The 26,982-nt window shown below is 48.4% G+C and overlaps 1 protein-coding gene across 2 annotated transcripts in view; it reads left to right on the forward strand.

Moving 5' to 3' along the window:
- The window catches only part of SYNPR (synaptoporin), a 187,270-nt gene that overhangs the window by 119,716 nt on the left and 40,572 nt on the right, over window positions 1-26,982 (forward strand). For both annotated transcript variants that reach the window (XM_077275882.1, XM_077275883.1), the window contains one exon: window positions 20,240-20,438. In XM_077275882.1, coding sequence (XP_077131997.1) covers window positions 20,240-20,438 — 199 coding nt within the window. The remainder of the gene's footprint in view (window positions 1-20,239; window positions 20,439-26,982) is intronic.

Here is a 26,982-nt window from a genome sequence, read left to right on the forward strand (position 1 = left end):
ACCCGCAGCGTTTCCACGCGTTTTTTTCCACAGCATGGGCACTACAGATTGCAATTTCCATAGGTTTACATTGTACTGTATATGCATGGAAAGCTGCTGCAGACCCGCAGCAAAATCCGCAACGTGTGCAGATAGCCTAAAAGAAGTGACATGCTGCACATTAAAAAAAACAAGTTTTCCAATTCTGTCAGGATTTTAAAAAAACAATACGTGTGTGTCAATCTGGAGGATAGAGGATAACTTGCTGATTGCTAGAGTCTGACTGCGGGGAACCCCAGTAATGTCAAGAATGGGGCTCTAGAACCCCAAGAACATTCTAAATGCAGCAGAGATGTGCATGCTCGGCATCAGCTCCATTCATTGACTATGGGATGGGAAATAACCAAGCCATGTGTTGGGCAGTCTCATAGACAATGAATGGAGCACACCTCTGCTCCATTCAGGATAGGACTACAAAGCCCTCTATTGTTGTTCCCAGTGGTTTGACTCCCAGAAATCAGCAAGTTATGCCCTATCCTAAAGATGGGGGATAACTTGATTGTTGGTGAATAACTCCTATAAGAGTTGACCAAACACTTTCATCACCAGTCCTGACAAAATCAGCTGGTTTGGTTAATCTGATGTGTACGGGGGCTTTAATATATTTTGGTTAAATTTTCAAGCTTAAAGAAGCCCCCCTCCGATCAAACTTGTTATCTTTTTAAGACATTGCAATCATCATATTATATAGCACTGTGTACTTACAATTGCTCATTTTGCCTTTCTCCCCAGCTAATTCTTCTCTTTTCCATTCGGCCTATGGCATCACGTGATTAATAACTGACTAGCTGAATTATTCTAAGCTCTATGTAGAAACAGGAGGTCAATTTTCCCTGTATGAGTTATAAGTCACTGCAAAAGTCTTTGACGGGGGAAGAGGGAGCTGCTGGGTTAAGAGTTGAAGATGATAAATGCAGGGTCAAAAGACTTCCTGGTTCGACATAGAGCAGAGAAAACAGAAGAATTAGCTGGGTAGAAAGGCAAAATGAGCAATTGTAAGTACATACTGTTATATAATATGATGGCTGCAATATACTAAGAGGATAAAAACTTTGATGGAAGAGCTTCTTTAATAGCTAATAACTGACTGACGATTATAAAAATAAATGACTGCCTAAAATAAATTCTATTTTTCGGAGCCTAAAACGTGTTTTATACAACATGCATTTTACTTGAATAACCGTTGCTGTGTTGTTGCGGTGAGATCATGCTTCCCACATAAATTATATATTCATATCCACATTTAGCATTTCCGAGCTGGGATTTTTCTAACTTGTTCCACATTTCTGAAATTACATTATTTTATCTTTTTTTCAAATATTTAAAAATCTTATTTATTATTTAAAATGAATGCTCAATCATGTTCTCAGCCTGATTTACATACCATTTCTATAAACCAACAGACTTGCTACAGTTTATAAAATAAACGTGACAGAATAATTAAAAGATTAAAAAAGATGTCATCTATGTATCATAACCATGAAATATAATTAATCTATCTCTATATAAAAGGAATACTCTCTATATAATCCATTTGGTTCTAAGGAGGTTCTAATCTAAGGAGTGCTTTTTGAAAAAAAAAAAAAAAAGTATCTACCTATCATTAGGACATTCTTTGGATAGGCTAGGTGTTATTGATGAGGGTCTGAATGGGGTTCGGCTCCAGTTCAAAGCCACATGTGTCACGCACAGTGTGGGAAAGACTAAGTGCAACACAAAGGGATCAGGGGAAGGAACCCAACACTGGGGAAGGGGGAAGTGGAGACCCCTAGGCAGATCTAAAGTCTCCCTGTCTTCCCCAAGCGTCCCTATATAGGTTCTGCACCTATCGCCGAACAGATACCTAATCCCTGCCAGACCCTGCCAATAAGCTCTGCTTAGGGAAGGACGGGATGAGCGCTAGTCGATCCCCACTACAGCTAAAGACAGATGGGATAGACAAACGAGGGGAACACTTATCTTGAGTAGACTCAGAGAGATAACACAGACGTCCTCCAACAGCACCAAAGAGGAAGATAGCCGACTGCTATAGCTATAGCTCCAAGCCTCAACAGGGAAAAATGGAAATATCACCAGCAATTCCCAGAAGCAGCCAGGTCCAAGTGTGTCAGTTAGCGTCAAGGGGGAGGATGCCACTTGGTCCAAGAATCAGAAGGACTAGCAAGGCATCTGCAAAGCCAACTGCAGAGACCTTCTGCAGCCAGATGCTGTGTGACTGTCTCCAGCCTCTGACACACCCGTGAAAACATGCTGCTGTACCTGAATAAATATTGAACAGATTCAATAATTCAGAGAGTGATACAACCTTTTTATTCTGCTGATCGTTGGAGTTCTTAGGGGTTGGAATCCCACCAATCCATTAATAATTTAATCCCCAGAAGACTCCTTTCGGCGAAACAAAACCTAAAGGTCTGATCACAGTGCACCACAACACTGGGACCCCAGAATCAAAGGGGTTCTGTGTCTTCATTGCTCTTCACCTTGTTGATGAGTATTGTGAATAGTGCTCCGTTTGTGGAGTTTTATGGAGTTAATAGAAGCAGCCCAGTAAAGTATTCCCTTGCCTTCCTCAGACTTGAATACGGCAGCGCTGCACATGCTCAGTCACCAATCAATTCACTGTGCAGCTGCAGCAAGTTGTAACAGGAAGCTTCGCTCACCCATTGTTTGATTATAAAATGTTATGGATTATCGGATGCCATATCGGGAGGTTTTTAGAACCTGTAATATAGATTTTTTTCTTATTTTATGTTTTATTATATTTTTACATCATCTTTTATTTACAATTTTACCAAAATTGTTACAATCTCTGAATCCAAATTCACTCAATCTTCTTCTTTGTGATTTTTTTGGACATAGTGGGAACATTTACCCTTTTCCTCCTGGCAGGGGAGTATAGTCTGCTCCCTCTGCCTCTCGTGCATCATGTATATTCATATTCCCTCTCACTGAGCGTGCAGGATCATTAATTTCTATAATGTATTTAACGGCTTCTTGGCATCACATGACCATTATAGCCAGATGTTCCCTGAAGGACCAACACAGGTCTCTGCATGCAGCCCCCATTGAAATGACACATTTAAAGATGCCTCTGAAAGGGAATGATATATTACTGACATGTTTCATCACTTATGATGAGAGGCAATGTCTTTGGCAATCACGACACTGCGATATATGGATTTATATTTAGTGTTTGTACATTTTATATCATTATATGTGCTTCTGGGAACGTTGAGAGACAAACAATACGGCCGTCATTAAAGCCCCCAGAGAAGCCGTCACTCATCTTCTCCAGACATCTGAGTCCTGATTTTATTGGGACAATCCTGAGGTCTGAGACGGACGGAAGAGGGCACCTGAGCCGGAGTGGTTGTGTCACCGAGGCAACTGGCCTCAGTGACGTGACACCTGAAAAAGGCTCAAGCACTGATGGGTTCTTCTGACAGATTTTGATTTAGTGGAGCAGTAGAGGTTCAGGTGTCAGAAATGATTGGTAAGTGATGGGCAGGACCAGTCATTCCCATCCTCCAATCCAGGAGGTTCAGCTGGAGTTGAAAGAGCATAGAGCTGCTCATAAGTGCCTGGATCTAGAGGCATAAGAATCTCTGACCCTTAGGTCTGGGTGAAGGACATGTAGGAAACTGGTAGTCCCTGCAAGTAGCTGATTGGACCTGCAAAGTCTGGATGTCAGGTGTATGGACATTTTTTTCCATTACCTGGAGAGCTTTATGAAGTTAAATAAAACTTCCTTTGCACCAAGAAGTTTGCGCCTTTGTGAACATTACCCAGCTTCCTGAGAGCGAGAGAATCCCTACAATATACAGTACAGACCAAAAGTTTGGACACACCTTCTCATTTAAAGATTTTTCTGTATTTTCATGACTATGAAAATTATACATTCACACTGAAGGCATTAAAACTATGAATTAACACATGTGGAATTATTTACTTAACAAAAAAGTGTGAAACAACTGAAAATATGTCTTATATTCTAGGTTCTTCAAAGTAGCCACCTTTTGCTTTGATGACTGCTTTGCACACTCTTGGCATTCTCTTGATGAGCTTCAAGAGGTAGTCACCGGGAATGGTCTTCCAACAATCTTGAAGGAGTTCCCAGAGATGCTTAGCACTTGTTGGCCCTTTTGCCTTCACTCTTTAGTCCAGCTCACCCCAAACCATCTCGATTGGGTTCAGGTCTGGTGACTGTGGAGGCCAGGTCATCTGGCGTAGCACCCCATCACTCTCCTTCTTGGTCAATAGCCCTAACACAGCCTGGAGGTGTGTTTGGGGTCATTGTCCTGTTGAAAAATAAATGATGGTCCAACTAAACGCAAACCGGATGGATGCTGTGGTAGCCATGCTGGTTCAGTATGCCTTCAATTTTGAATAAAGCCCCAACAGTGTAACCAGCAAAGCACCCCCACACCATCATACCTCCTCCTCCCTGCTTCACGGTGGAAACCAGGCATGTAGAGTCCATCCGTTCACCTTTTCTGCGTCGCAAAAAGACACGGTGGTTGGAACCAAAGATCTCAAATTTGTACTCATCAGACCAAAGCACAGATTTCCACTGGTCTAATGTCCATTCCTTGTGTTCTTTAGCCCAAACAAGTGTCTTCTGCTTGTTGCCTGTCCTTAGCAGTGGTTTCCTAGCAGCTATTTTACCATGAAGGCCTGCTGCACAAAGTCTCCTCTTAACAGTTGTTGTAGAGATGTGTCTGCTGGTAAGTATATAATTCCACATGTGTTAATTAATTGATTGGTGCCTTCAGTGTGAATGTACAATTTTCATAGTCATGAAAATACAGAAAAATCTTTAAATGAGAAGGGGTGTCCAAACTTTTGGTCTGTACTGTATATATATATATATATATAATATAACGCTGGGAGCGTCACTCTGTCCGAAGCCTTTATAGACTGCGCAAGCGCAAGCACCGGCGCAGTCTGGACCCCACAGAGCGACGCTCCCAGGAGATCGCGGTATGCGTAAGCGCTGAACGCACACCGCGATCTCCAACAGAGAAACAGGGACGAGCCAGGAGGCGGAGGGTGAGTATACTTACCCGTCCCGTTCCACCGACGCCATTCCGGGCCATGAATATCCCCCTGCTCCCGGAATCGGCGCCTGTGCAGTCCGCGCTTTCCGGCGCCATTTTCTTGAAGACACATTGCAGTGTGTCTTCAAGAAAATGGCGCCGGAAAGCGCGGACTGCGCAGGCGCCTTTTCCGGCACCAGGAGGACACAGAAAATCTGTCCTCCTGGTGCCGGAAAAGGCGCCTGCGCAGTCCGCGCTTTCCGGCGCCATTTTCTTGAAGGCACACTGCAATGTGTCTTCAAGAAAATGGCGCCGGAAAGCGCGGACTGCGCAGGCGCCGATTCCGGGAGCAGGGGGATATTCATGGCCCGGAATGGCGTCGGTGGAACGGGACAGGTAAGTATACTCACCCTCCGCAAGTAACAAATTGCTGTGCCATGAGGCTGTGGCACTTCATGCCACAGCTATTTGTTACTTACACCACTTACGTCCACAGCCACCACACCCACCACAGCCACCGCACCCAGCACAGCCACGCACAGCCGCCGCACCCAGCACAGCCGCCGCACCCAGCACAGCCACGCACAGCCGCCCACAGCCAAGCACAGCCGCCTACAGCCACGCACAGCCGCTGCACCCAGCACAGCCACGCACAGCCGCCCACAGCCACGCACAGGCGCCTACAGCCACGCACAGCCACCGCACCCAGCACAGCCATGCACAGCCGCCGCACCCAGCACAGCCACGCACAGCCGCCCACAGCCACGCACAGCTGCCCACAGCCACGCACAGCCGCCGCACCCAGCACAGCCGCCGCACCCAGCACAGCCGCCGCACTCAGCACAGCCGCCGCACCCAGCACAGCCACGCACAGCCGCCCACAGCCGCCACACCCAGCACAGCCGCCGCACTCAGCACAGCCGTCCACAGCCGCCGCACCCAGCACAGCCACGCACAGCCGCCCACAGCCACGCACAGCCGCCCACAGCGACACACAGCCGCCCACAGCCGCCGCACCCAGTACAGCCGCCGCACCCAGCACAGCCACCCACAGCCGCCGCACCCACCACAGCCACCGCACCCAGCACAGCCACGCACAGCCGCCGCACCCAGCACAGCCGCCTACAGCCACGCACAGCCGCTGCACCCAGCACAGCCACCCACAGCCACGCACAGGCGCCTACAGCCACGCACAGCCACCGCACCCAGCACAGCCACCGCACCCAGCACAGCCACGCACACCCGCCGCACCCAGCACAGCCGCCGCACCCAGCACAGCCGCCGCACCCAGCACAGCCGCCCACAGCCACGCACAGCCGCCGCACCCAGCACAGCCGCCGCACCCAGCACAGCCGCCGCACCCAGCACAGCCGCCGCACCCAGGACAGCCACGCACAGCCGCCCACAGCCGCCGCACCCAGCACAGCCGCCGCACTCAGCACAGCCGTCCACAGCCGCCGCACCCAGCACAGCCACGCACAGCCGTCCACAGCCACGCACAACCGCCCACAGCCACGCACAGCCGCCTACAGCCACGCACAGCCGCCGCACCCAGCACCGCCGCCACACCCAGCACAGCCGCCGCACCCAGCACAGCCACGCACAGCCGCCCACAGCCACGCACAGCCGCCCACAGCCACGCACAGCCGCCGCACCCAGCACAGCCACCGCACCCAGCACAGCCGTCCACAGCCGCCGCACCCAGCACAGCCACGCACAGCCGCCTACAGCCACACACAGCCGCCTACAGCCACGCACAGCCGCCACATCCAGCACAGCCGCCGCACCCAGCACAGCCGCCGCACCCAGCACAGCCACGCACAGCCGCCTACAGCCACGCACAGCCGCTGCACCCAGCACAGCCACCGCACCCAGCACAGCTGTCCACAGCCGCCACACCCAGCACAGCCACGCACAGCCGCCGCACCCACCACAGCCACCGCACCCAGCACAGCGACGCACAGCCGCCGCACCCAGCACAGCCGCCGCACCCAGCACAGCCGCCCACAGCCACGCACAGCCACCCACAGCCACGCACAGCCGCTGCACCTAGCACAGCCACTGCACCCAGCACAGCCGTCCACAGCCGCCGCACCCAGCACAGCCACCCGCACTCAGCACAGCCGCCCGCACTCAGCACAGCCGCCCGCACTCCGCACAGCCGCCCGCAATGATGGGGGCGCAGGATGGAGCAGCACGTGATAGGATGGGGGCGCAGGATGGGAGCACATGACAGGATGGGGATGCAGGATGGAGAAGCACCTGACACGGTGGAGCAGCACATGACAGGGTGGGGCGCAGGATGGAGCAGCACATGACACGGTGGAGCAGCACATGACACGGTGGAGCAGCACATGACAGGATGGGGATGCAGGATGGAGCAGCACATGACACGGTGGAGCAGCACATGACAGGATGGGGGCGCAGGATGGAGCAGCACATGACAGGATGGGAGAGCAAGATGGGAGCAGCACATACCAGGATGGAGACCATATACCAATATAAATGCTCGCCACCCGGGCGTAGAACGGGTTCAATAGCTAGTATATTTATATCGTGAGATGGCGCTGGAAACAACATTGATGGGAGATATGTATCACAGAGGTTTTTTTCCTCAGTGATGTAAGCCCAGAAACAAGCTCCAGCACATATAGTACTGAGCGTATTAATAGAGTGTGGCAAGGGACAAGTTTACGAGTAGTAAGAGAGAAGGTGGGACTGGGTGCTCACATATCCCCACTCTGGGCTGTGATATGGCTGATATAAGAAAGTCCAGCTGTATAATTAGTGCACAGGGTGTGGAGGTAAGAAGGCCTGCTGTGTGTGGTCTAAAGACCAAGGTTGTATGCTGGATGCTATCCAGCCCAAGTGTACTGAACTATCGCTAAAGTGTCGTTATTTGAACTATTTTGTTTTGCCTGCACTGAAAGGCCACTTATTTCCTTTGCTTGTGGCATGGTTTATGGAGACCTATTAAACCAACCTGGACATTTACTTAAACGTCTTTCAGTTCCTACCTCAACTCAACTGAGTAAGTAGAAACTTTAAAATATATACAGTTCTGTGAAAAAAAAGTGTTTGCCCCCTTCCTGATTTCTTATTCTTTCGCTTGTTTGTCACACTTAAATGTTTCAGATCACCAAACAAATGTAAATATTAGACAAAGACGACACAAGTAAACACAAAATGCAGTTTTTAAATGGAGGACTTTATTATTAAGAGAAAAAGAAATCCCAAACTACAGGGCGCTTTGTGAAATAGTGATTGCGCCACACTCCCACTTAAAAACTTTAATTAACTGTGGTTTATCACATCTTTGGGAAGCTGAGCTCAAATTCCCTAGCTACACCCAGGCCTGATTACTGACACACCTGTTTTCAATCAAGAAATCACTTAAATAGGACCTGCCTGACAAAGAAAAGTAGACAAACTTGACAAGTAGACAGATCCTCAAAAGTTAGACATCATCAAAGAAATTCTGGAACAAATGAGAAACAAAGTAATTGAGATCTATCAGTCTGGAAAAGGTTTTAAAGCCAATTCTTAAGCTTTGGGATACCAGCGAACCACAGTGGGAGCCATTCTCCACAAATGGTGAAAACATGGAACAACATAGGCAATCCCTGCATGTGTTGCAGCTGTCAAACAACCACTAGACATGTGGCCATGGAGACTCGAACATATTTTTCGAGCACGCCGAAGACACTCTGTTAGCACAGGAGCATGCTCGGATAATGCCTTATCTGAGTACGTTCACTCATCACTAGTGGTCACAAAGTTTTCATTTATTGCTGCCTCTGCAAAAAGTCAGTTATACATGATGTACATTCAGATGAGTCCTCCAGAAGAATATTTGCAGTAGCTCTCCACTCTGACTAAGGTAGCCCCAAACAGGAAGCCCAAAATAGAGACTATATCCAAAGGTGACATAACGGGAAGATCCCTTCAAGCTGCAATTACAATATACAACTTTTTATAACAATAGGATTAGGTCGTATTATAGCAGCAAAATAGAATTTTCATTTTTCATTGTCAAACCCATGACAAATAATTGGGTAGACGGAGTAATATAAAACCTAGTTTTGGATGTGTAATATTTCAGACAGTAAAGAGAATGAATGCCATGTAAGCATTTTAATTCACAAGCTCAGAAGGGAATTGGCAATATATAAATGTGATATAAACCTGTCTGGAACAATCAGCTGCGAATCCTTTTAAAAGCCGATGCACGGAGTGCAATAATGCACTGAGGCTTAGATTGAGGCATAGATATAATTCACATCTAAATGATTAGGAACAATTGCTGCCCTTGTAATATAGGAGGATCAATAATGAGGATATAAACCAGTGTCAGGAGAAATCTGTGCCATCTCTCTGAAGTCTACATGGAAGTTTATCATTACCTTTCTGCACTTTATCAGGAGGAGTTGCAGTTTTTATTGGCACCAGTTTGGGCTGTATAGGAATTTGTGGCCACTTATTCTTTTTTTTTGGGAGGCAGAGTGAACAAAAACATGAAGAGGCACACCAGAGGCAAAGCTAGGGGTTCAGCTCGGGGAAGGCAAGCATCTGAGTGGGCCCCTAACTGGTAACCCTGATTACAACTATGGTGGCGTACTGATATAACCACCACATAGTGACCATATAGCGGTAGATACCAGTCCTGCAGAACACATAAGAGATTACAGTGCAGTTATAGATAGTGACTTATCGCTGACTTACTTTCTAGTGGAGTCGTTCACTTTTCCCGTCTTTTCTATCTGGCCCAGACCGACATGACAACTTCTCCAGCCAGGACTCATGTGCAGGGATTACAACAAAGACACATCTGACTTCTCACATATCGAGCCACGTTCCCATCTATTCCCAACCTACACAATCTCCTACTCCAATACTGAGCCGGTGCCATATGTGTCCTTATTACTGCACCTGCTGTTTGGCACAATTACAGCGCTCCTCTTAGCGTGCCACGTAGTAATGCCCCCACTGTGCCCCTTACATAGTAATAATGCCTTCTTTGTGCCCTCTAAATAGTAAAATTTAACCCTAAAAAATATTAATGCCGTGTGAAAATGCCCTAGAAAACAGTGCCACATTTTGCCCCTTTGACGGCTACAATACTCTGAGTGCCCCTATAACAATAATGCTTCTTAAGTGGCCACTTAACATTTAATAATGTCCACTGGGTCTCTCCAGGTCCCTTATACAGGGTATGATGTCCCCACAGCTCCTCTATACATAGAATGATACCCCCACCGCTCCTCCATATACAGTACGATATCCCCTCAGCTCCTCTACACACATTATGATACCCCCACAGCTCCTCTATACATAGTATGACATCCCCACTGATTCCCCAAAACACAGTATCATGACTCCCACAGAAGTCATCACACAGTATAATGGTCCTCAAAGTAGAACCCACACTGTATAATGGCCTCCAGAGTAGTCCTCACACTAGCCCTCAAACCATATAATGGCCTCCGCATTAGCTCCCACACTGTATAATGGCCCCGTCAGTAAGCCCCAAACTGTAAAATGGACCCAACATTAGCTCCAATGCTGTATAATATTCCCCACATTAGCTACCGTGCAGTATAATGGCTCCCACACTTTATGAGGACCCCCACAGATGTCCCTACGATGTATGAGAGCCCCACACTGTATAAGGGCCCCCAGTGTAATCACCACACTGTATCATTGCCCCCACAGAAGGCCCCAAACTGTATAATGGTCATCACATTAGCCACCAAACTCTATAATGGCCCCCACATTAGCCCTCAAACTGCTTCCACACCAAATAATGGCTACTGTATTAAGCCCAAACTGTATAAGTGCCTCCACATTAGCCAAAAACCTGTATAATGGCCCCCACATTAGCTTCCACGCTGTATATTGGCCCCCACATTAGCCCCCAGACTGTATAACTGCCCCCACATTGGTGCCTAAGCTGTATAATGTCCTCTAAACTTTATAAGGGACCTCACAGTAGTCCCTATAATGTCTGAGGGCCCCCTCACTGTTTCGGGATCCCCCATTGTTTATGATGCCCCCATAAGTTTTAATCAAAATAAAAAACATCCTATACTCACCTAATCCAGGATCCTGACGAGTCCATCGCCAAGGCCCGCCTGCACCAACGCTCTGTCATGGCATCGGCGCACGTGAAGCGATGGCCCGGGGACCACCACAGTGCAGGAAGACTACTGTACACCAGACGAGGTGCAAACAACAAAGGGTAGATTTATTGGGAGACAGGGGATGAAAGGGACAAGGAAGGTGCAAACAGGAATTTACAATAGCAAAAGATAATGCACATGAGTCGACTTGTCTGTATAACAGCACGGTACTTCAACAATTACAAACTCAAAATCTATCTCACAAGCAACTGTACACAATGAAACATATATCGATGCTACTCTGCACATAGCCTCCCTGGCCTTTACTACTCAGGCCACACGGCTACCGTGCTTTAACTACTGAAGCCTGCACTATGCCCTAACTGGTGCACCAGGCAGGAACAGACTCACGGTGATGTTGGGGACACAGGTCCAGTCCCAGGGGGCCCCAGAAGTCCAAAACAGTGGTGCGCACGGATTCCTATCGGCTCTGCAAAGCGTGGTCTTCTCCTTGCTCCTGGAAACTGTAAGTCCCCTTTCAAGTATCTTCGTGGCTTCACAAACCAGCGCAGAACAGCCACTCTTTGCTGTAACCGGGAAAGTCTATTTAACAAACGCAGTTCGTCTCAAGCTGTGTGATATTTCTTGTAGCCAACGACTCTTCCTTGCAGACAGACCAGCACACAGTTCTCTCAGTTCCCTCTGGAAACTTCTTCTTCCACACGCAGTCCAGGCTCAACTCCTCCCCTCAAGCTAGGGCAGTTCATCATCACAGCCTAAAGCAGGGGAAAAGCAGAACATTCCATCTCACACCAGACAAGGGGGTGCAGTCTCTTAAAGTGACAGTGTGTTCCTTACTGTGCATAACAGCACCACCCTCTTACGTGCCTCCCTTCTTAATGATGGTCGTCCTCGGCCATCACAGCTTCAGGGTAAAAGTATAATGGAGGAGACAACAAAGGTATACAAACAGACAGAGCACACTGTTCTACATATCGGACTGGTGGAACCCCTGCATTAGACCTCTGGGATCTCTGAAGCTCTTGGCTGTCAGGCAAGGCTTGACTATCTTCCAGAGGGACACTTGTTGCAGGGGACATTGTGAGTTCTTGTCTGGTCTCATCCTCACATGGCGGCACTGGTACATCCATGGGATTACCGTTTCTGGGCGGCTGAGGACCCCCTACTGTGTCAGGGACGGTCCACCACTCCTCATCCATTTGGCCATCAGGCATGACAGATTCAGGAAGTGGAGTGGCGCCTTCAGGCGACAATGGCGTAGAACAGACCTCAGACCGGCAAGGCCGCAGCATATTTCTGTGAAGTACTCTAGGGGCGGATGCCCCATTCTCAATCTGTACCTTGTAGACAGGGCCGTTAGCATACACTCTCTTGATAACCTTGTACGGCTGGACTTCCCATGTCTCACTTGGTTTTCCCTTGGGGCATTTCTCTCTGACCAATACTCGGTCTCCAGGTTGGAGCGGTAACTCTTGAGTCGGTTTGCGGGCTGTATGTTCTTTTGCTTGCAGTTGCTGACCTGCCAACCGCCGTATCGTTTGCAAACGTTGTCGATGCTCTTTCACCCATGAGGTGACATTTCGCGCCATCAGCTCCTCTGGCTGTTCCAGATTCAGCTCAATGATCTCTCGTCCAGCTCTTCCAAACAACAGTAGATAGGGGGTGTAACCCGTGGTGGAGTGGACCCGATTGTTGTAGGTCCAGACCAATTCCGGCAGATAGTCTGGCCAACATACCTTCTTATCTTCCTCCAAGGTTCTCAGCATCTGAAGCAAGGTTCTGTTGAAGCGTTCGCAAGCTCCATTGCCTTGCGGGTGATAAGGAGTGGTCCGGGACCGCTCGATGCCATACAGGCGATACAATTCTTCCATCACCTTGCCTTGGAAACATGCGCCTTGATCGGAGTGGATGCGCTTTGGGCACCCATACACCCGGATGAAATTTTGACAGGTGGCTCGCGCCGCCGATTCCGCAGTCTGGTCTCTAGTCGGAGTGACTACTGCGAACTTAGAGAAATGATCGGTCATCACCAAACAATATTGCAGCCCCCGGGCCGAGTGTCCCACGAGGAGGTAGTCGATCATCAAGACTTCCAGCGGCTCCCTAGTTTGTATGGTCTGGATGGGTGCCCTCTGTTCAGTACTCTTAATGAGGTCACATACTCGACACTGCCGGCAAACCTCTTCCACCACAAGCTCCAACCGAGGACAATAGACATGCCGCTGCAACCATTGGTAGGTCTTTGTGGAGCCAAAGTGCGCTCCGAATTCATGGGCTTCTTTAGCTATTTCTTGAGCCATTCTTCCTGGGATGACCACTTGCCACCTTACTTCCATATCTTTTGGCTGTTGCTTCTTACGATATAGTACTGACTCTCTCACTTCCAGTCTATCCCACTGGTGCAACACACTCCTCGTTTCGGAGTCCAGATTATCTCTCTCTTGTTTGCCAGGCTTCCGCTTTTGCGTTACCCACCATTTCATCTGTCTCAGCCCTTCGTCTTCATCCTGAACGTGTCCCCATTCTTCATTGGTTCTTCCCAGGGACCGAGGTAATGCGCAGGCCTCCCTTCTTGACTGGGCCACAACCATTGGGGGCTTGAACTTATTAAAGTCTGGGGTTTCCTCCTCTTCGAGTTGTTCATCAAGATCCCCCACTGGAGTCTCCACAGGCACTCTGGACAGCCCATCCGCATTTGCGTTTTCGGTAGCAGAGCGATAGCGGATAGTAAAGTCGAACTTGGCCAGGCGAGCCATCCACCGTTGTTCTAAGGCCCCCAGTTTAGCATTCTCAAGGTGGGCCAGGGGATTATTGTCTGTTCGAACTTGAATTTTTGTACCTGTCAGGAAGCCTGCAAACTTTTCTGTCATGGCCCACACCAGAGCCAGGAGCTCTAACCGGAAGGAGCTGTAATTGTGAGGGTTTCTTTCGCTGTCTCGCAGGGACCTGCTAGCATACCCGATGACTCTCTCATGTCCATCCGGTATCTGAGAAAGTACGGCACCGAGTCCATGTAGGCTACCATCAGTGTACAACAGGAACGGTTGATCGAAGTCTGCGTAGGCCAAAATCGGGGCCGAAGTAAGGGCACTCTTTATAGCCTGGAAGGCCTCGTGTTGTCCCTGTGCCCAGGGGATGCGCTGGGTCTTCGGCACTCCAGCGGTCCCCCTCAGCAACTCATTGAGAGGACCGGCCATCTTCGCGAAGTCTTTAACAAACCGACGGTAGTAACCCGTGAGTCCCAGGAAGGCCTGGAGTTCTCTCACTGTTTGAGGGACTGGCCACTTCTGGATAGCAGCCACTTTTTCTGGCGAGGGTAGAACTCCATCTTGTGACACAATGTGACCCAGGTACTCGATCTCCCTCTTGAAGAGGTGGCATTTCTTTGGCTTCAACTTCAGGTTATGAGCACGCAATCTTCCGAGTACCTGTCCAAGCCGGGCAAGGTGGTCTTCGAAAGAGGATGAAAACACAATGATGTCATCCAGATAGATCAGGGTAGCCTCGAAATTTAAATCTCCCAAACACTTTTCCATCAGCCGTTGAAAGGTGCCTGGAGCATTGGAGAGCCCGAAGGGCATCCGGTTAAACTCGAACAGTCCCATAGGGAGGATGAAGGCAGTTTTCTCTCTGTCTTTCTCTGCCACGGCTACTTGCCAATATCCGCTTGCTAGGTCCAGGGTGGAGAAGTAGTTGGCTTTCCCCAACGCTGTCAAGGATTCCTCGATGCGGGGCAACGGATACGAGTCTCGAACAGTGCAGGCATTGAGTTTTCTGTAATCTACACAGAACCGGATGGTCCCGTCCTTTTTCTTGACGAGCACCACCGGGGCTGCCCAAGGGCTCTGACTACTCTGCACCACTCCTGAATCCAGCATCTGCCTCAGTAATGTTTTCACCTCTTGGTACATTTTGGGCGGGATCTGCCGGTATCGTTCTCGAATTGGACGAGCTTCCCCAGTCGGGATCTCATGCGTGATAGCTTCAGTACAGCCGAAATCTTCGGCATGACGGGTGAATGCGGCCTGATTCTTCCACAGCATAGTTTCTATCGCTTGCACACGCTCAGGGCCCATAGCCTTCACATCCACTTCCATTTGCTCAAGGATGACCCGTCCACTCCACTCCGGGGATGGTGTCTCTTCGTCTTCCGCAGCAACTGCTAGGGTCCACCCCACGCCTTCTTTCGGTGATAAAGACATCTCCTTCTGACTCACCACTTCACCCTTATGCAGGTACACCAGGGCCAGATCTGTCCCTTGTGGCAAGGCGACCTCCCTGGGGCTCACATTCAAAGCTCCTATGGGGACATGTCCTCGCTGGACCACAGCTATCGTACGAGCTATCATGACTTCTTGATCCACTCCTCCACCTACCACAGGCTGAACAACCACTTCCAACCCATCAAGGTTGCGGTGAGTCCCCACTGGGAGGTACACTATAGTTTCTTGCTCGGGAGGTAGGATTACAGGTTCTTTCCCAGGAGCCCGGATGACCCCTACCGTCTGATAAGATGGCACACTCTTCTGCGTCCCACAGACGCGGATCAGTCGTTGAAGGGCTTCTTGAGTAGGCTTATGTGGGGTAGCCTTCTTCCAATATCCAGGTCCCCGTTTGGTAAACATAATCTGATCGAGTTCACGTAGGATATTCATTCCCAGTACTACAGGCACATCTTTCTTGATAGGCTCGGGGACTAGCAGGATCCCTTTTCTCCCAACTTCTTGGCCACAAATTCGAATATTTATCCACACGACCCCTGTGACCGGGATCGGTTGTTGGTTGGCAGCAAACAACCGGATCAATGTCTCTTTTTCTGGCTTGGCCAGGTCCTGGAAATGCTGCTTGAAGTACGCTTCTGGCATCGTTGTCACTTGTGACCCGGTATCTACCAGGCAATCCACCAGAACTCCTTCAAATTCAGCACGTAGGATGGGGCTCCCAGCGATCAAGTGTTCGTTATGATATGGAGCAGCCTCTCTTCTCGCCTCCCCAGCAGAGTGCCGCACTACTGCGGGGGTTGGTAGTTTAACGGCGGCTTCCACTGGCCTTGAGTATAGTTCCGACAGTCTCTGGCAAGGTGCCCCCGTCCTCTACACTCCCAGCATTGAACGCCTCCCCCTCGCCGAGGGGTACTTCCAGCCTGTCCTCGGGCCGCCGATGTCTGACGGGAGGGGGCTTGTTCCCACTGATCCCTTGTCGATCGGGCCGAAGAATGGTTGTATGAGTATGGTGGGTCAGTTTCTTGTAGTTCCCCCACTCTTCGCTCCATCTGGGTCAGTTTTTCTTGTACGTTCACAAGGGACCGCTGCAAATCTTGCACTACCTGGACCAGCACTTCTTGATGGTTTGGGTCCCCTCTGGCATTGGCGCCCTGGACACGCATCACTCCAGACGCATAGCTTTCTTCTTTACTTCGGGCCACTGTTTCCGCCAGGACTTGACGAAACGTAAGGGCCGGGTCTGCCCGGACCCGTTCTGACAGTGCTCGCCTCAAGGATGTACTGTGTAGTCCCAGAATTAATTGCTCCCGGAGTATCCGGTCTTTAGAGCCCATGCCGCCAAGTCCATCCGCTTCCTTTCTCTGCACCTCTTCGAACACTTCTTGCAGTACTGTTGCATACTGAGAAATTCCATCTTCTTCCCGCTGCAGCCTAGAGAAAAATTTGGCGCGAAGATGTCCCACGCTAGCAGTCTCACCGTAGATCTCTTCCAGGAACTTCACTAGCTCCTTCAGGGTGCTGCGGATGAGTTCTGGTTGTAGGCAGACGTTTCTGCGGGCTTCCCCCTCTAGGGCAGTTAAAGCAATGTCCACTTCAAGGTCTGGGCTTATGTTATAAATCTTCAGGGTGCATTGCAGCCGGGACACCCAGTCGGACAGTGGCATATTCTTGCCGTCAAATTTTGGGAGCACACTAAATATGGTGCCCATAGGGAGTGTCCTTGCAGGGGTTCCACCAATGCCCACAGCATCCCCATTAATGTTAGCATTCCCGCCATTGCTGTCTGCTGCCTCCATCTTGTTGACAGTACCCTGCTGACAGCGCCACTTGAAGCGATGGCCCGGGGACCACCACAGTGCAGGAAGACTACTGTACACCAGACGAGGTGCAAACAACAAAGGGTAGATTTATTGGGAGACAGGGGATGAAAGGGACAAGGAAGGTGCAAACAGGAATTTACAATAGCAAAAGATAATGCACATGAGTCGACTTGTCTGTATAACAGCACGGTACTTCAACAATTACAAACTCAAAATCTATCTCACAAGCAACTGTACACAATGAAACATATATCGATGCTACTCTGCACATAGCCTCCCTGGCCTTTACTACTCAGGCCACACAGCTACCGTGCTCTAACTACTGAAGCCTGCACTATGCCCTAACTGGTGCACCAGGCAGGAACAGACTCACGGTGATGTTGGGGACACAGGTCCAGTCCCAGGGGGCCCCAGAAGTCCAAAACGGTGGTGCGCACGGATTCCTATCGGCTCTGCAAAGCGTGGTCTTCTCCTTGCTCCTGGAAACTGTAAGTCCCCTTTCAAGTATCTTCGTGGCTTCACAAACCAGCGCAGAACAGCCACTCTTTGCTGTAACCGGGAAAGTCTATTTAACAAACGCAGTTCGTCTCAAGCTGTGTGATATTTCTTGTAGCCAACGACTCTTCCTTGCAGACAGACCAGCACACAGTTCTCTCAGTTCCCTCTGGAAACTTCTTCTTCCACACGCAGTCCAGGCTCAACTCCTCCCCTCAAGCTAGGGCAGTTCATCATCACAGCCTAAAGCAGGGGAAAAGCAGAACATTCCATCTCACACCAGACAAGGGGGTGCAGTCTCTTAAAGTGACAGTGTGTTCCTTACTGTGCATAACAGCACCACCCTCTTACACACGCACAGGACTAGCAGACTCTGACGTCCTGCACGTGCGTCGGCGCCGGAGCACAGGCTCAAAGCAACCTGCTGTCTACAAAACGGAGTGCGGCAGTGCAGGGAGATCATGTCTTCCTGCTCTACTTTAGAGCTTAACTGCGCTTGCCGACCGCACTAAGGGCACCATAGTTTCCGGTGGCCTCTCACAATGGAGGGCATGGGGTGACCGCACTCTCTGCTCCCCCCATCAGTAGCTATGCTACTGGGTTGCCGACCCATCATGTGTGATTTTTTATTAAAGTCACTTTTCCTTTTTTTTTTTTTTGTCTTATGGTATTTATTAACCTTTTTGCTCCAAATTCTTCAAAATGGCACACGAGGCTCATGAATTTGCGCAAAATCAAAAATGTTCTCTTTTTTCGTCATTAATCTTTTTTTGGAACTTTTTAATGTAAAATGTTTCAAAATTTTGCACACCAAAATATTCCAAGCTGAATATTACGGAAAGTATATTTGTTACTTTTTTTTAAAAAAAAAGTCGCAAATGATAAATTGGCCAAAAACATATGGAAACCTCATCCACAATGATCATTACAATAAATACAAGAGGAACACATATAAAATAGACTTAAAAAAAAAATGAGAATTAAAAACAGGCATAAAAGTATATAAAACAGGCAAAAAAGTATATAAAACAGGCAAGAAAAGTACAAATACATAATGAATCGGGTGGACGCCGACTGATCGTCAGGAGAAATGCCGATTGTGTATGTCCGATTTTGGCCCCCGAAGCTCTAATGTTGGGATCTGGACTGTAAGGGGTCGATAGGTTTTGTATTTTATGACTCTTGTTCCTTTTCATTTCTTGTTATCTTTATTATCTTTATTATTTTATTTACTCGTTTATTCATGTAATGTGATTACATTATTCATGTAGCCCGTTCACCGTTCACATGGAGGTCAGCTCGGCCGCTCCTGGGAATTACTACATCATTAAGCTGATTGGTGGATCCTGTGTTATCATCTGTGTATAGCAGTGTATTCTGTCACTGTAATTCTGGCCTTGATGATAAGGAGTCTGCTGGAAACTCATAGTAAAAGAACAAGAAGTTTTGCTGGCCATACACAAGAGATGACGATTTACCTTTCGAAAGATCATTCCATGTTTTTACAAATCTGGTGGTACAGTGGGTTCACAAACCAAGTGTGCCGCCTGTGGGCGGGACAATTTGCTTTGGCACCTCCCTACTGGGGAGGGTGCCTTTTATGCGAAATGCCTCCCAGCCAATTAACACAGTGCATGCGCTGCCCTTTTTACAACAGGGAGGGTGCGCCTAGGCGCACCGAGAACACAGTGTGGTCTGCACAGGAGCAAGAAGTAGGGAGTGGGGCATGCCGAGTGACAGGACGTGACCGCGGCATTGAGTATGTTGGCATCCCTGCTTGGAGATGGAAGAGGAACTGTGTATGTGTGTTGTAGATGATGTCACAGCTCCCCTCCACCCTTCACAATGACCTTTGCACACGCTCATTAGATGCTTCAATACAAAAGATAGAGTTGGGGTCCGTTTATTGCTGCTAATGTTCATGTAAATTTTCTCAAGTAACAGAAAGGTAGAGTGTTAAAAAAAGCCTCAGTGGCCGGTGTGAAAATTGTAAGCTTCCTCATTTTATTTTTAATAAAGATTATAATATGGAAAATAAAAAGCATCCCCAAACACTACGTTTAAGAAAAAAATCTTAAGTTAAACAATAGGTCGTTTTTCGATGACACATTTCCATTAGGAATAGGCTTCTGAAAGTTTTTATTTTCCCCAAAATAAATTAATCCTGTTCTGGTTAAATCTTCAACCGAACAAAATAAAAAAAATCGTACAAAAAGCCTCTTATTCAAGGCTAAAATGTCTCCCGGCCATTACTTTAATGAGAATGTAACCTAATTATCCTTTTTGTGAGTGTCATACAGACAAAACACGGCTTTGTTATAAGAGTAACATTTGGGCCAATAATAGGCGCCTCCATTGCCCTATAAAATATTTAAGCCCCTCGCTGTATGAACCAAATAATGCAATAGGCGTAATTGAATCAGAAATGCCTCTGCTCCTCGTGGCATTTGAGTCTCGTCTGTGAATTGTGTTCTTCTGTTTTTCAGGTTGCATCAGGTGAATTTTGATGTCCCCACATGTCAAGGGAAGAGGAAAGAAAATCTCTCGCTGATAGGAGATTTTTCTTCTTCGGCTGAGTTCTTTGTGACAATTGCCGTCTTCGCCTTCCTCTACTCTCTGGCCGCCACCGTCGTCTACATCTTCTACCAGAATAAGTATCGGGAAAACAACAGGGGGCCCCTAATTGTAAGTCTTACTGTCACTTTAAATACTGACCCAAGTGACTAATGTACCTCCATTGTGACAATGTAAGAAAATACTGTTCTTCTATTTCCATACATAGATAAAATAGCTTCCCACCCACTGTGAGTAATGAGGAAAAACCAGGACAGCAATAATCAAGAAGAATGTCCTGTTACTTAAAGGGGAGTTCCACTTTTATGGATCTATGTATAAATGCGATCAGCACCCATGTATAACTAGGATTAGATGTGCTTTTAGAAAATAATTCCTCCTAAAGACTGTTTTTAATGTTTCTGATCTTTACAACTTAATGGTTTGTGACAGCATAGCTTAATTCCTTGAGCAGATGGTGTAGTAGCTCCAATAGGGCGTGGCGCTATAACAGTGGGATAGTCCAGTCCAATGCAGTAAGATGTATAAGATATTTGTATATCTGTCACTAAGAAATAGACCCCAGTGGCAGGTGATTGACCCTACAACCACCATTAGTGTTGTCTTCTGCTGGACCTGTGTGTAACGGGGAGACTAGGTGGGCAAGAGCTAATAACCCAGGCCCCTGCAATTTCCCTCAGACTAGGGAAATCCTGACAGACCCTCGAGTTTACACTAATGGTGTGCATGTCTATGCCTCGTCCCTCGCCCTGTCTCCTGTTTCAACCCTATGCTGAAACCATCGCCCACCACCCAGTGAAAGATCATACACCAATCCTGACTGACCCTCGAGTTTACACTAATGGTGTGCATGTCTATGCCTCGACCCTCGCCCTGTCTCCTGTTTCAACCCTATGCTGAAACCATCGCCCACCACCCAGTGAAAGATCATACACCAATCCTGACTGACCCTCGAGTTTACACTAATGGTGTGCATGTCTATGCCTCGACCCTCGCCCTGTCTCCTGTTTCAACCCTAGGCTGAAACCACCGCTCACCACCCAGTGAAAGATCATACACCAATACCCACAGTTAGAACAGACAAGGAAAACGGAAAATATACACCACGCCGCAGTCACTCAGGAATACACTATAAGTGCGCAGGGCAAAATAAATACAAATATAGGAAGGAGTAAATAAGACAAAGGGAAATATACACCACCAGCAACGATACTCCAACTTCTAGCTCACCACTCCAGATAACAACGCACAAGACAGAAGCTATAATTGGTGACGCCCAATGTTCAGGAGAACTATTTAAAGGCAATGGGCATGGCCCAGCTTCCAATCCGAGCATCAGGTAAATTAACCCCGGACCAGCTAGATAAAATCTAGCTGACGCCAATGAGCACATAGTGGTCAAAAGCGGAATTACTGCTGTCTGTCAAATGACCTGGTCTGAACAGCGTCCGACATGACAGTACCCCGCCTTCTACGAGGGACCCCAGGGCCCTCACGGCTTATAGGACCCAGCTTGTCCGGATGGCGACGGTGAAAAAACCTGACCAGCCAATCCGCATGAATGTCCAAGGCTGGTACCCAGGACCTCTCCTCAGGCCCATAACCACGCCAGTGTACCAAGTACTGTAAAGTGCGTCGCACTACACAAGAGTCAACCACCTTGGAGACTTCAAACTCCAAATTACCATCCACCAAGACTGGAGGTGGGATAGGCGCCGCGTCCACAGAACCCACCACCTTCTTTAAAAGAGACCTGTGGAACACGTTGTGTATCTTATACACCGTAGGAAGCTCCAATCGGTACGCTACTGGATTAATGACGGCGGTGACCCTAAATGGACCAATAAACCGTGGACCCAATTTGAGGGATGGTATTTTGAGTCTTATGTGTTTTGTGGATAACCACACCCAGTCATCCACACTCAGGTCCAGACCTGGCACACGCCTACTGTCAGCCACACGTTTGTACCTAGCACCCACACTCAACAGGCGCTGTTTAACTCTCCTCCAGACTGATGACAATTGTGCTCCTAACTGGTCCTCCTCCGGAACGCCGGAAGAGCCCCCCTGACTCAAAGTACAAAATTGAGGATGTAGCCCGTAAACACAAAAAAACGGAGACTCCCCAGACGACTCCTGGCGGTGATTATTGATGGCAAACTCAGCCAAAGGAAGGAACGTAGACCACTCCTCCTGGTTATCAGAGACAAAGCAGCGTAAGTACTGTTCCAAATTTTGGTTCATACGCTCAGTCTGACCATTTGACTGAGGATGAAATGCCGAAGAATGAGACAACTTGATCCCCAGCCGTGAGCAAAATGCTTTCCAAAATTTTGCCACAAACTGAGTACCCCTATCAGACACGATGTCAGACGGAAGCCCATGAAGTCTGACCACCTCCTGCACAAATACCTGAGCCAGAGTCTTAGCGTTAGGCAACGAAGGCAAAGACACAAAGTGCGACATTTTTGAAAACCGATCAACAATCACCAAGATGACCGTGTTTCCAGCTGATGAGGGCAAATCAGTGATGAAATCCATGGAGATTTCCGTCCATGGCTTACTAGGTACCTCAAGAGGAAGTAGTGTGCCAACAGGACGGGAGCGGGGAGTCTTAGCCCTAGCGCACGTGGTACAAGCTGACACGTATGAGACCACGTCCTGTCAGATCTTGGGCCACCAAAACCGACGTGACACCAACTCCAAGGTACCTCTAACCCCTGGGTGGCCAGCCAGGACAGCATCATGATGCTCCGCCAAAACCTTTAGGCGGAGATGAAGCGGTACAAAAGATTTGTTGATGGGAAGCTCAGATGGTACCTCCTCCTGAGCCTCGGCAATCTCAGCCTCAACCTCGGTAGTGAGAGCCGAAATCACAACACCCTTTTGGAGGATGGGTACTGGATCCTCGCGAGGTTCTCCCCCCGGAAAACACCTGGATAGAGCATCCGCCTTAGCGTTTTTAGACCCCGGTCTGTAAGTGACAACAAAATTGAACCGCGTGAAAAACAATGCCCAGCGAGCCTGCCTGGCGGACAGACGCTTGGCTGACTCCAAATACAGCAGATTCTTATGATCGGTAATAACAGTAACCTGATATACCGACCCCTCCAAGAAGTGTTGCCATTCCTCAAAGGCCAACGTGATTGCCAACAACTCCCTGTTGCCGATATCGTAGTTACGTTCGGCGGACGACAGTTACTTGGAGAAATAGGCGCATGGACGCAAATCACTCAAAGATGAGCCTTGTGACAGCACTGCCCCCACACCAACCTCAGACGCATCGACCTCCACAACAAAAGGCTTTGACACGTCTGGCTGCACAAGAATGGGGGAAATGTTGGAACACTGCAGGTGCGTTAGTCAACCCAAATGGCATCACCAAATTTTCAAAATGACCCTCAGGGGTATTAAAAGCCATCTTCCACTCATCACCTTGACGGACTCTTATGAGGTTGTACGCCCCCCTGAGGTCAAGCTTGGTAAACCACTTAGCACCCGCCACCTGGTTGAACAAATCTGGTATTAGTGGCATAGGGTATGGATCCCGAACCGTAATCTGGTTCAACTCCCTGAAATCCAAACACGGGCGTAATCCGCCATCTTTCTTCTTCACGAAGAAGAACCCTGCTGCCACAGGTGAGGATGAAGGCCTGATGTGCCCTTTGCTCAAACTTTCAGCAATGTAATCCTTTAATGCTTGTCTCTCCGGACCGGAGATGTTAAACATCCTTGCTTTAGGCAATTTGGCCCCTGGTTTAAATCTAATAGTATAGTCATAGGGGCGATGTGACGGCAACTCTGAACAACCCTTCTCAGAGAACACATCCACAAAATCCAGAAGTGACTCCGGAACGCTTGAAGTCACAGCAGACACACATGTGGCCAGGCAATTCTCCTGGCAGAATTCGCTCCACTGAATTATGTCTTGAGTTTTCCAGTCAATTACCGGGTTGTGCATAGACAACCATGGAAAACCCAAAGCCACCTGAGCAGGAAGATTCCTGAGTACCTTACATGTAACCTGCTCGGAATGTAGAACCCCAATGTGGAGTTTCACCTCAGCCACAAATTCAGTAATCTCCCCCCTGTGAGAGAGGAGCAGCATTGATGGTGACCACACGGATAGGATGAGGCAGTTTTTCGATCCTAAAACCTGCTGTGCGCGCAAACTCCTCATCAATGAGATTTGTGGCTGAACCACTATCCACAAACACAGTAATTGGCAGCTCACTGCCAGCGATAATAACCTTAGCAGGGAGCATGCATTGAGAAACCACCATGGAGGATATACATAAGCTCAGATTGGTCTCCTCCACACCCTCTGAGCTTAGAAGTTTTCCGCCGTTGCGTCTTTCTTTGACAGTAGAGGACAGATGTTAATAAAATGACCAGTCTTGACGCAGTAAAAACAGGCTCCCTGCTTCCTGAGCTCAGGGGCTCGACGCTTCACATGTGACACCCCTGCGATTTGCATAGGCTCTGTGGGCTCACCTGCAGCAACCACACGTGAACCTAAACCCTCTCCCATAGGCGGTGTCTCATGCTCCCCCTGACGCAAACGGCGATCAATGCGGACAACCAGACTCATAGCGGAATCTAGAGAAGTAGGAGTCTCGTACATCAGAAGGGCTTTTTTAACCCTTCCAGAAACCCCATGAATAAGCTGACTCCGCAGCACTGGATCATTCCACTGAGTATCGATCGCCCAGCGACGAAATTCAGAACAGTAATCCTCTGCAACTCGCTCCCCCTGGTCGAAAAGTGCGTATCTTAGATTCTGCTAGAGCCATTCTGTCTGGCTCATCGTAAATAAGAAGAAAGAAAGGAAAAAAAACTCTCCACAGAGTCAAATGCAGCACAATCAGATGGCAAAGAAAACGCCCATTCTTGGGGATCCCCGCTTAACAATGACAATACCAGGCCCACACGCTGAGCCTCATTACCTGAGGAGATCGGGCGCATACGGAAATATAGTTTGCAAGCTTCACAAAAAGAAACAAATTTACTGCGTTCCCCAGCAAGTTTTTCAGGCAAAGGAAACTTAGGCTCAGCAACTCTACCTGTCGCTCCAGCTTGCACATTAGATACTGCTAGTCCCTGTTGCTGCACTGCCCCCCTCAACTCAGTGACCTGTAGGGACAGCGCCTCCAACTGGCGGGTTATGGAAGTCATGGGATCCATGACAAAACAAAAAAAAGGAAACCCCTTTTTTTTTTTTAAAGGCCGATTATAATGTCACGGGGAGACTAGGTGGGCAAGAGCTAATAACCCGGGCCCCTGCAATTTCCCTCAGACTAGGGAAATCCTGACTGACCCTCTACCTAGAGTTTACACTGATGGTGTGCATGTCTAGGCCTCGACCCTCGCCCTGTCTCCTGTTTCAACCCTAGGCTGAAACCACCACTCACCACCCAGTGAAAAGATCATACACCAATACCCACAGTTAGAACAGACAAGGATAACGGAAAATATACACCACGACACAGTCACTCAGGAATACACTATAAATGCGCAGGGCAAAATAAATACAAATATAGGAAGGAGTAAATAAGACAAAGGGAAATACACCACCAGCAACGATACTCCAACTTCTAGCTCACCACTCCAGACCGAGATAACAACGCACAAGACAGAAGCTATAATCGGCGACGCCCAATGTTCAGGAGAACTATTTAAAGGCAGTGGGCATGGCCCAGCTTCCAATCTGAGCATCAGGTAAATTAACCCCGGACCAGCTAGATAAAATCTAGCCGACGCCAATGAGCACATAGTGGTCAAAAGCAGAATTACCGCTGTCTGTCAAACGACCTGGTCTGAACAGCGTCCGACATGACGCTGTGAGACCCATCAAGACTGGAGGCTCTTTGGAAGCCTTCATGGGCAAGTATGACCCTGGTGTATGACTCCTGTGGCTAGTACTTCGGTTCTCTATAGAGCCAGTCCACTTCTGTACTGTACTTGTGCAATATGTAAAGGGAACAAAGAGAGGGTCTATCCATGTAGTAAAGACCCCAAACTTGATCTCATTTGATAGACAATGTGATAAATAATCTGCAAATCCTTTTACTCCAAAGCAGTGGCCACAAGATGTCTCCCATCTATGTAACTTGCTGTTTACTGCCTGTTGTCAAGTGTAATCCTTCCCTAGCATCAGTGACATTAAGACAGATTACCGAAAGTGGAGGACGGGCCTTTGTTTCTGTACAGGAAGTGAGGGTTTGTTTATGTCTATGTACAGAAAGTGGCTGCCGGTTATTGTTTATGTACAGGAAGTGGGGAGGCTTGTCTTTGTCTAAATACAGAAAGTGGGGCGAGTTTTCGTTTATGTATAGGAAGTTGTAGAGGGTATTTGTTTGTGTATAGGAAGGGGGCGAATCTTTGTCTTTGTACAAGAAGTGGGGGCAGGTTTATGTCTATGTACAGGAAGTGGAGGGGAGTCTTTGTCTTTGGATCGGAAGTGGAGACAGGTTTATGTACAAGAAGTGGAGGTGGTTTTTTGTATATCCACAGGAAATGGGGGGTCGTCTGTCTACAGGAAGTGGGGGGTTGTCTGTCTACAGGAAGCGGGGCTGTTTTTTTGCCTATCTACAGGAAGTGGTGGCAGGTCTTTGTTTATGTACATGAAGTGGGGATGGGCATTGTTTTATGTACA

This window comes from Ranitomeya variabilis, chromosome 8 (genome assembly GCF_051348905.1).
Source record: "Ranitomeya variabilis isolate aRanVar5 chromosome 8, aRanVar5.hap1, whole genome shotgun sequence".
In the NCBI taxonomy this organism is placed as follows: Eukaryota; Metazoa; Chordata; class Amphibia; order Anura; family Dendrobatidae; genus Ranitomeya; species Ranitomeya variabilis.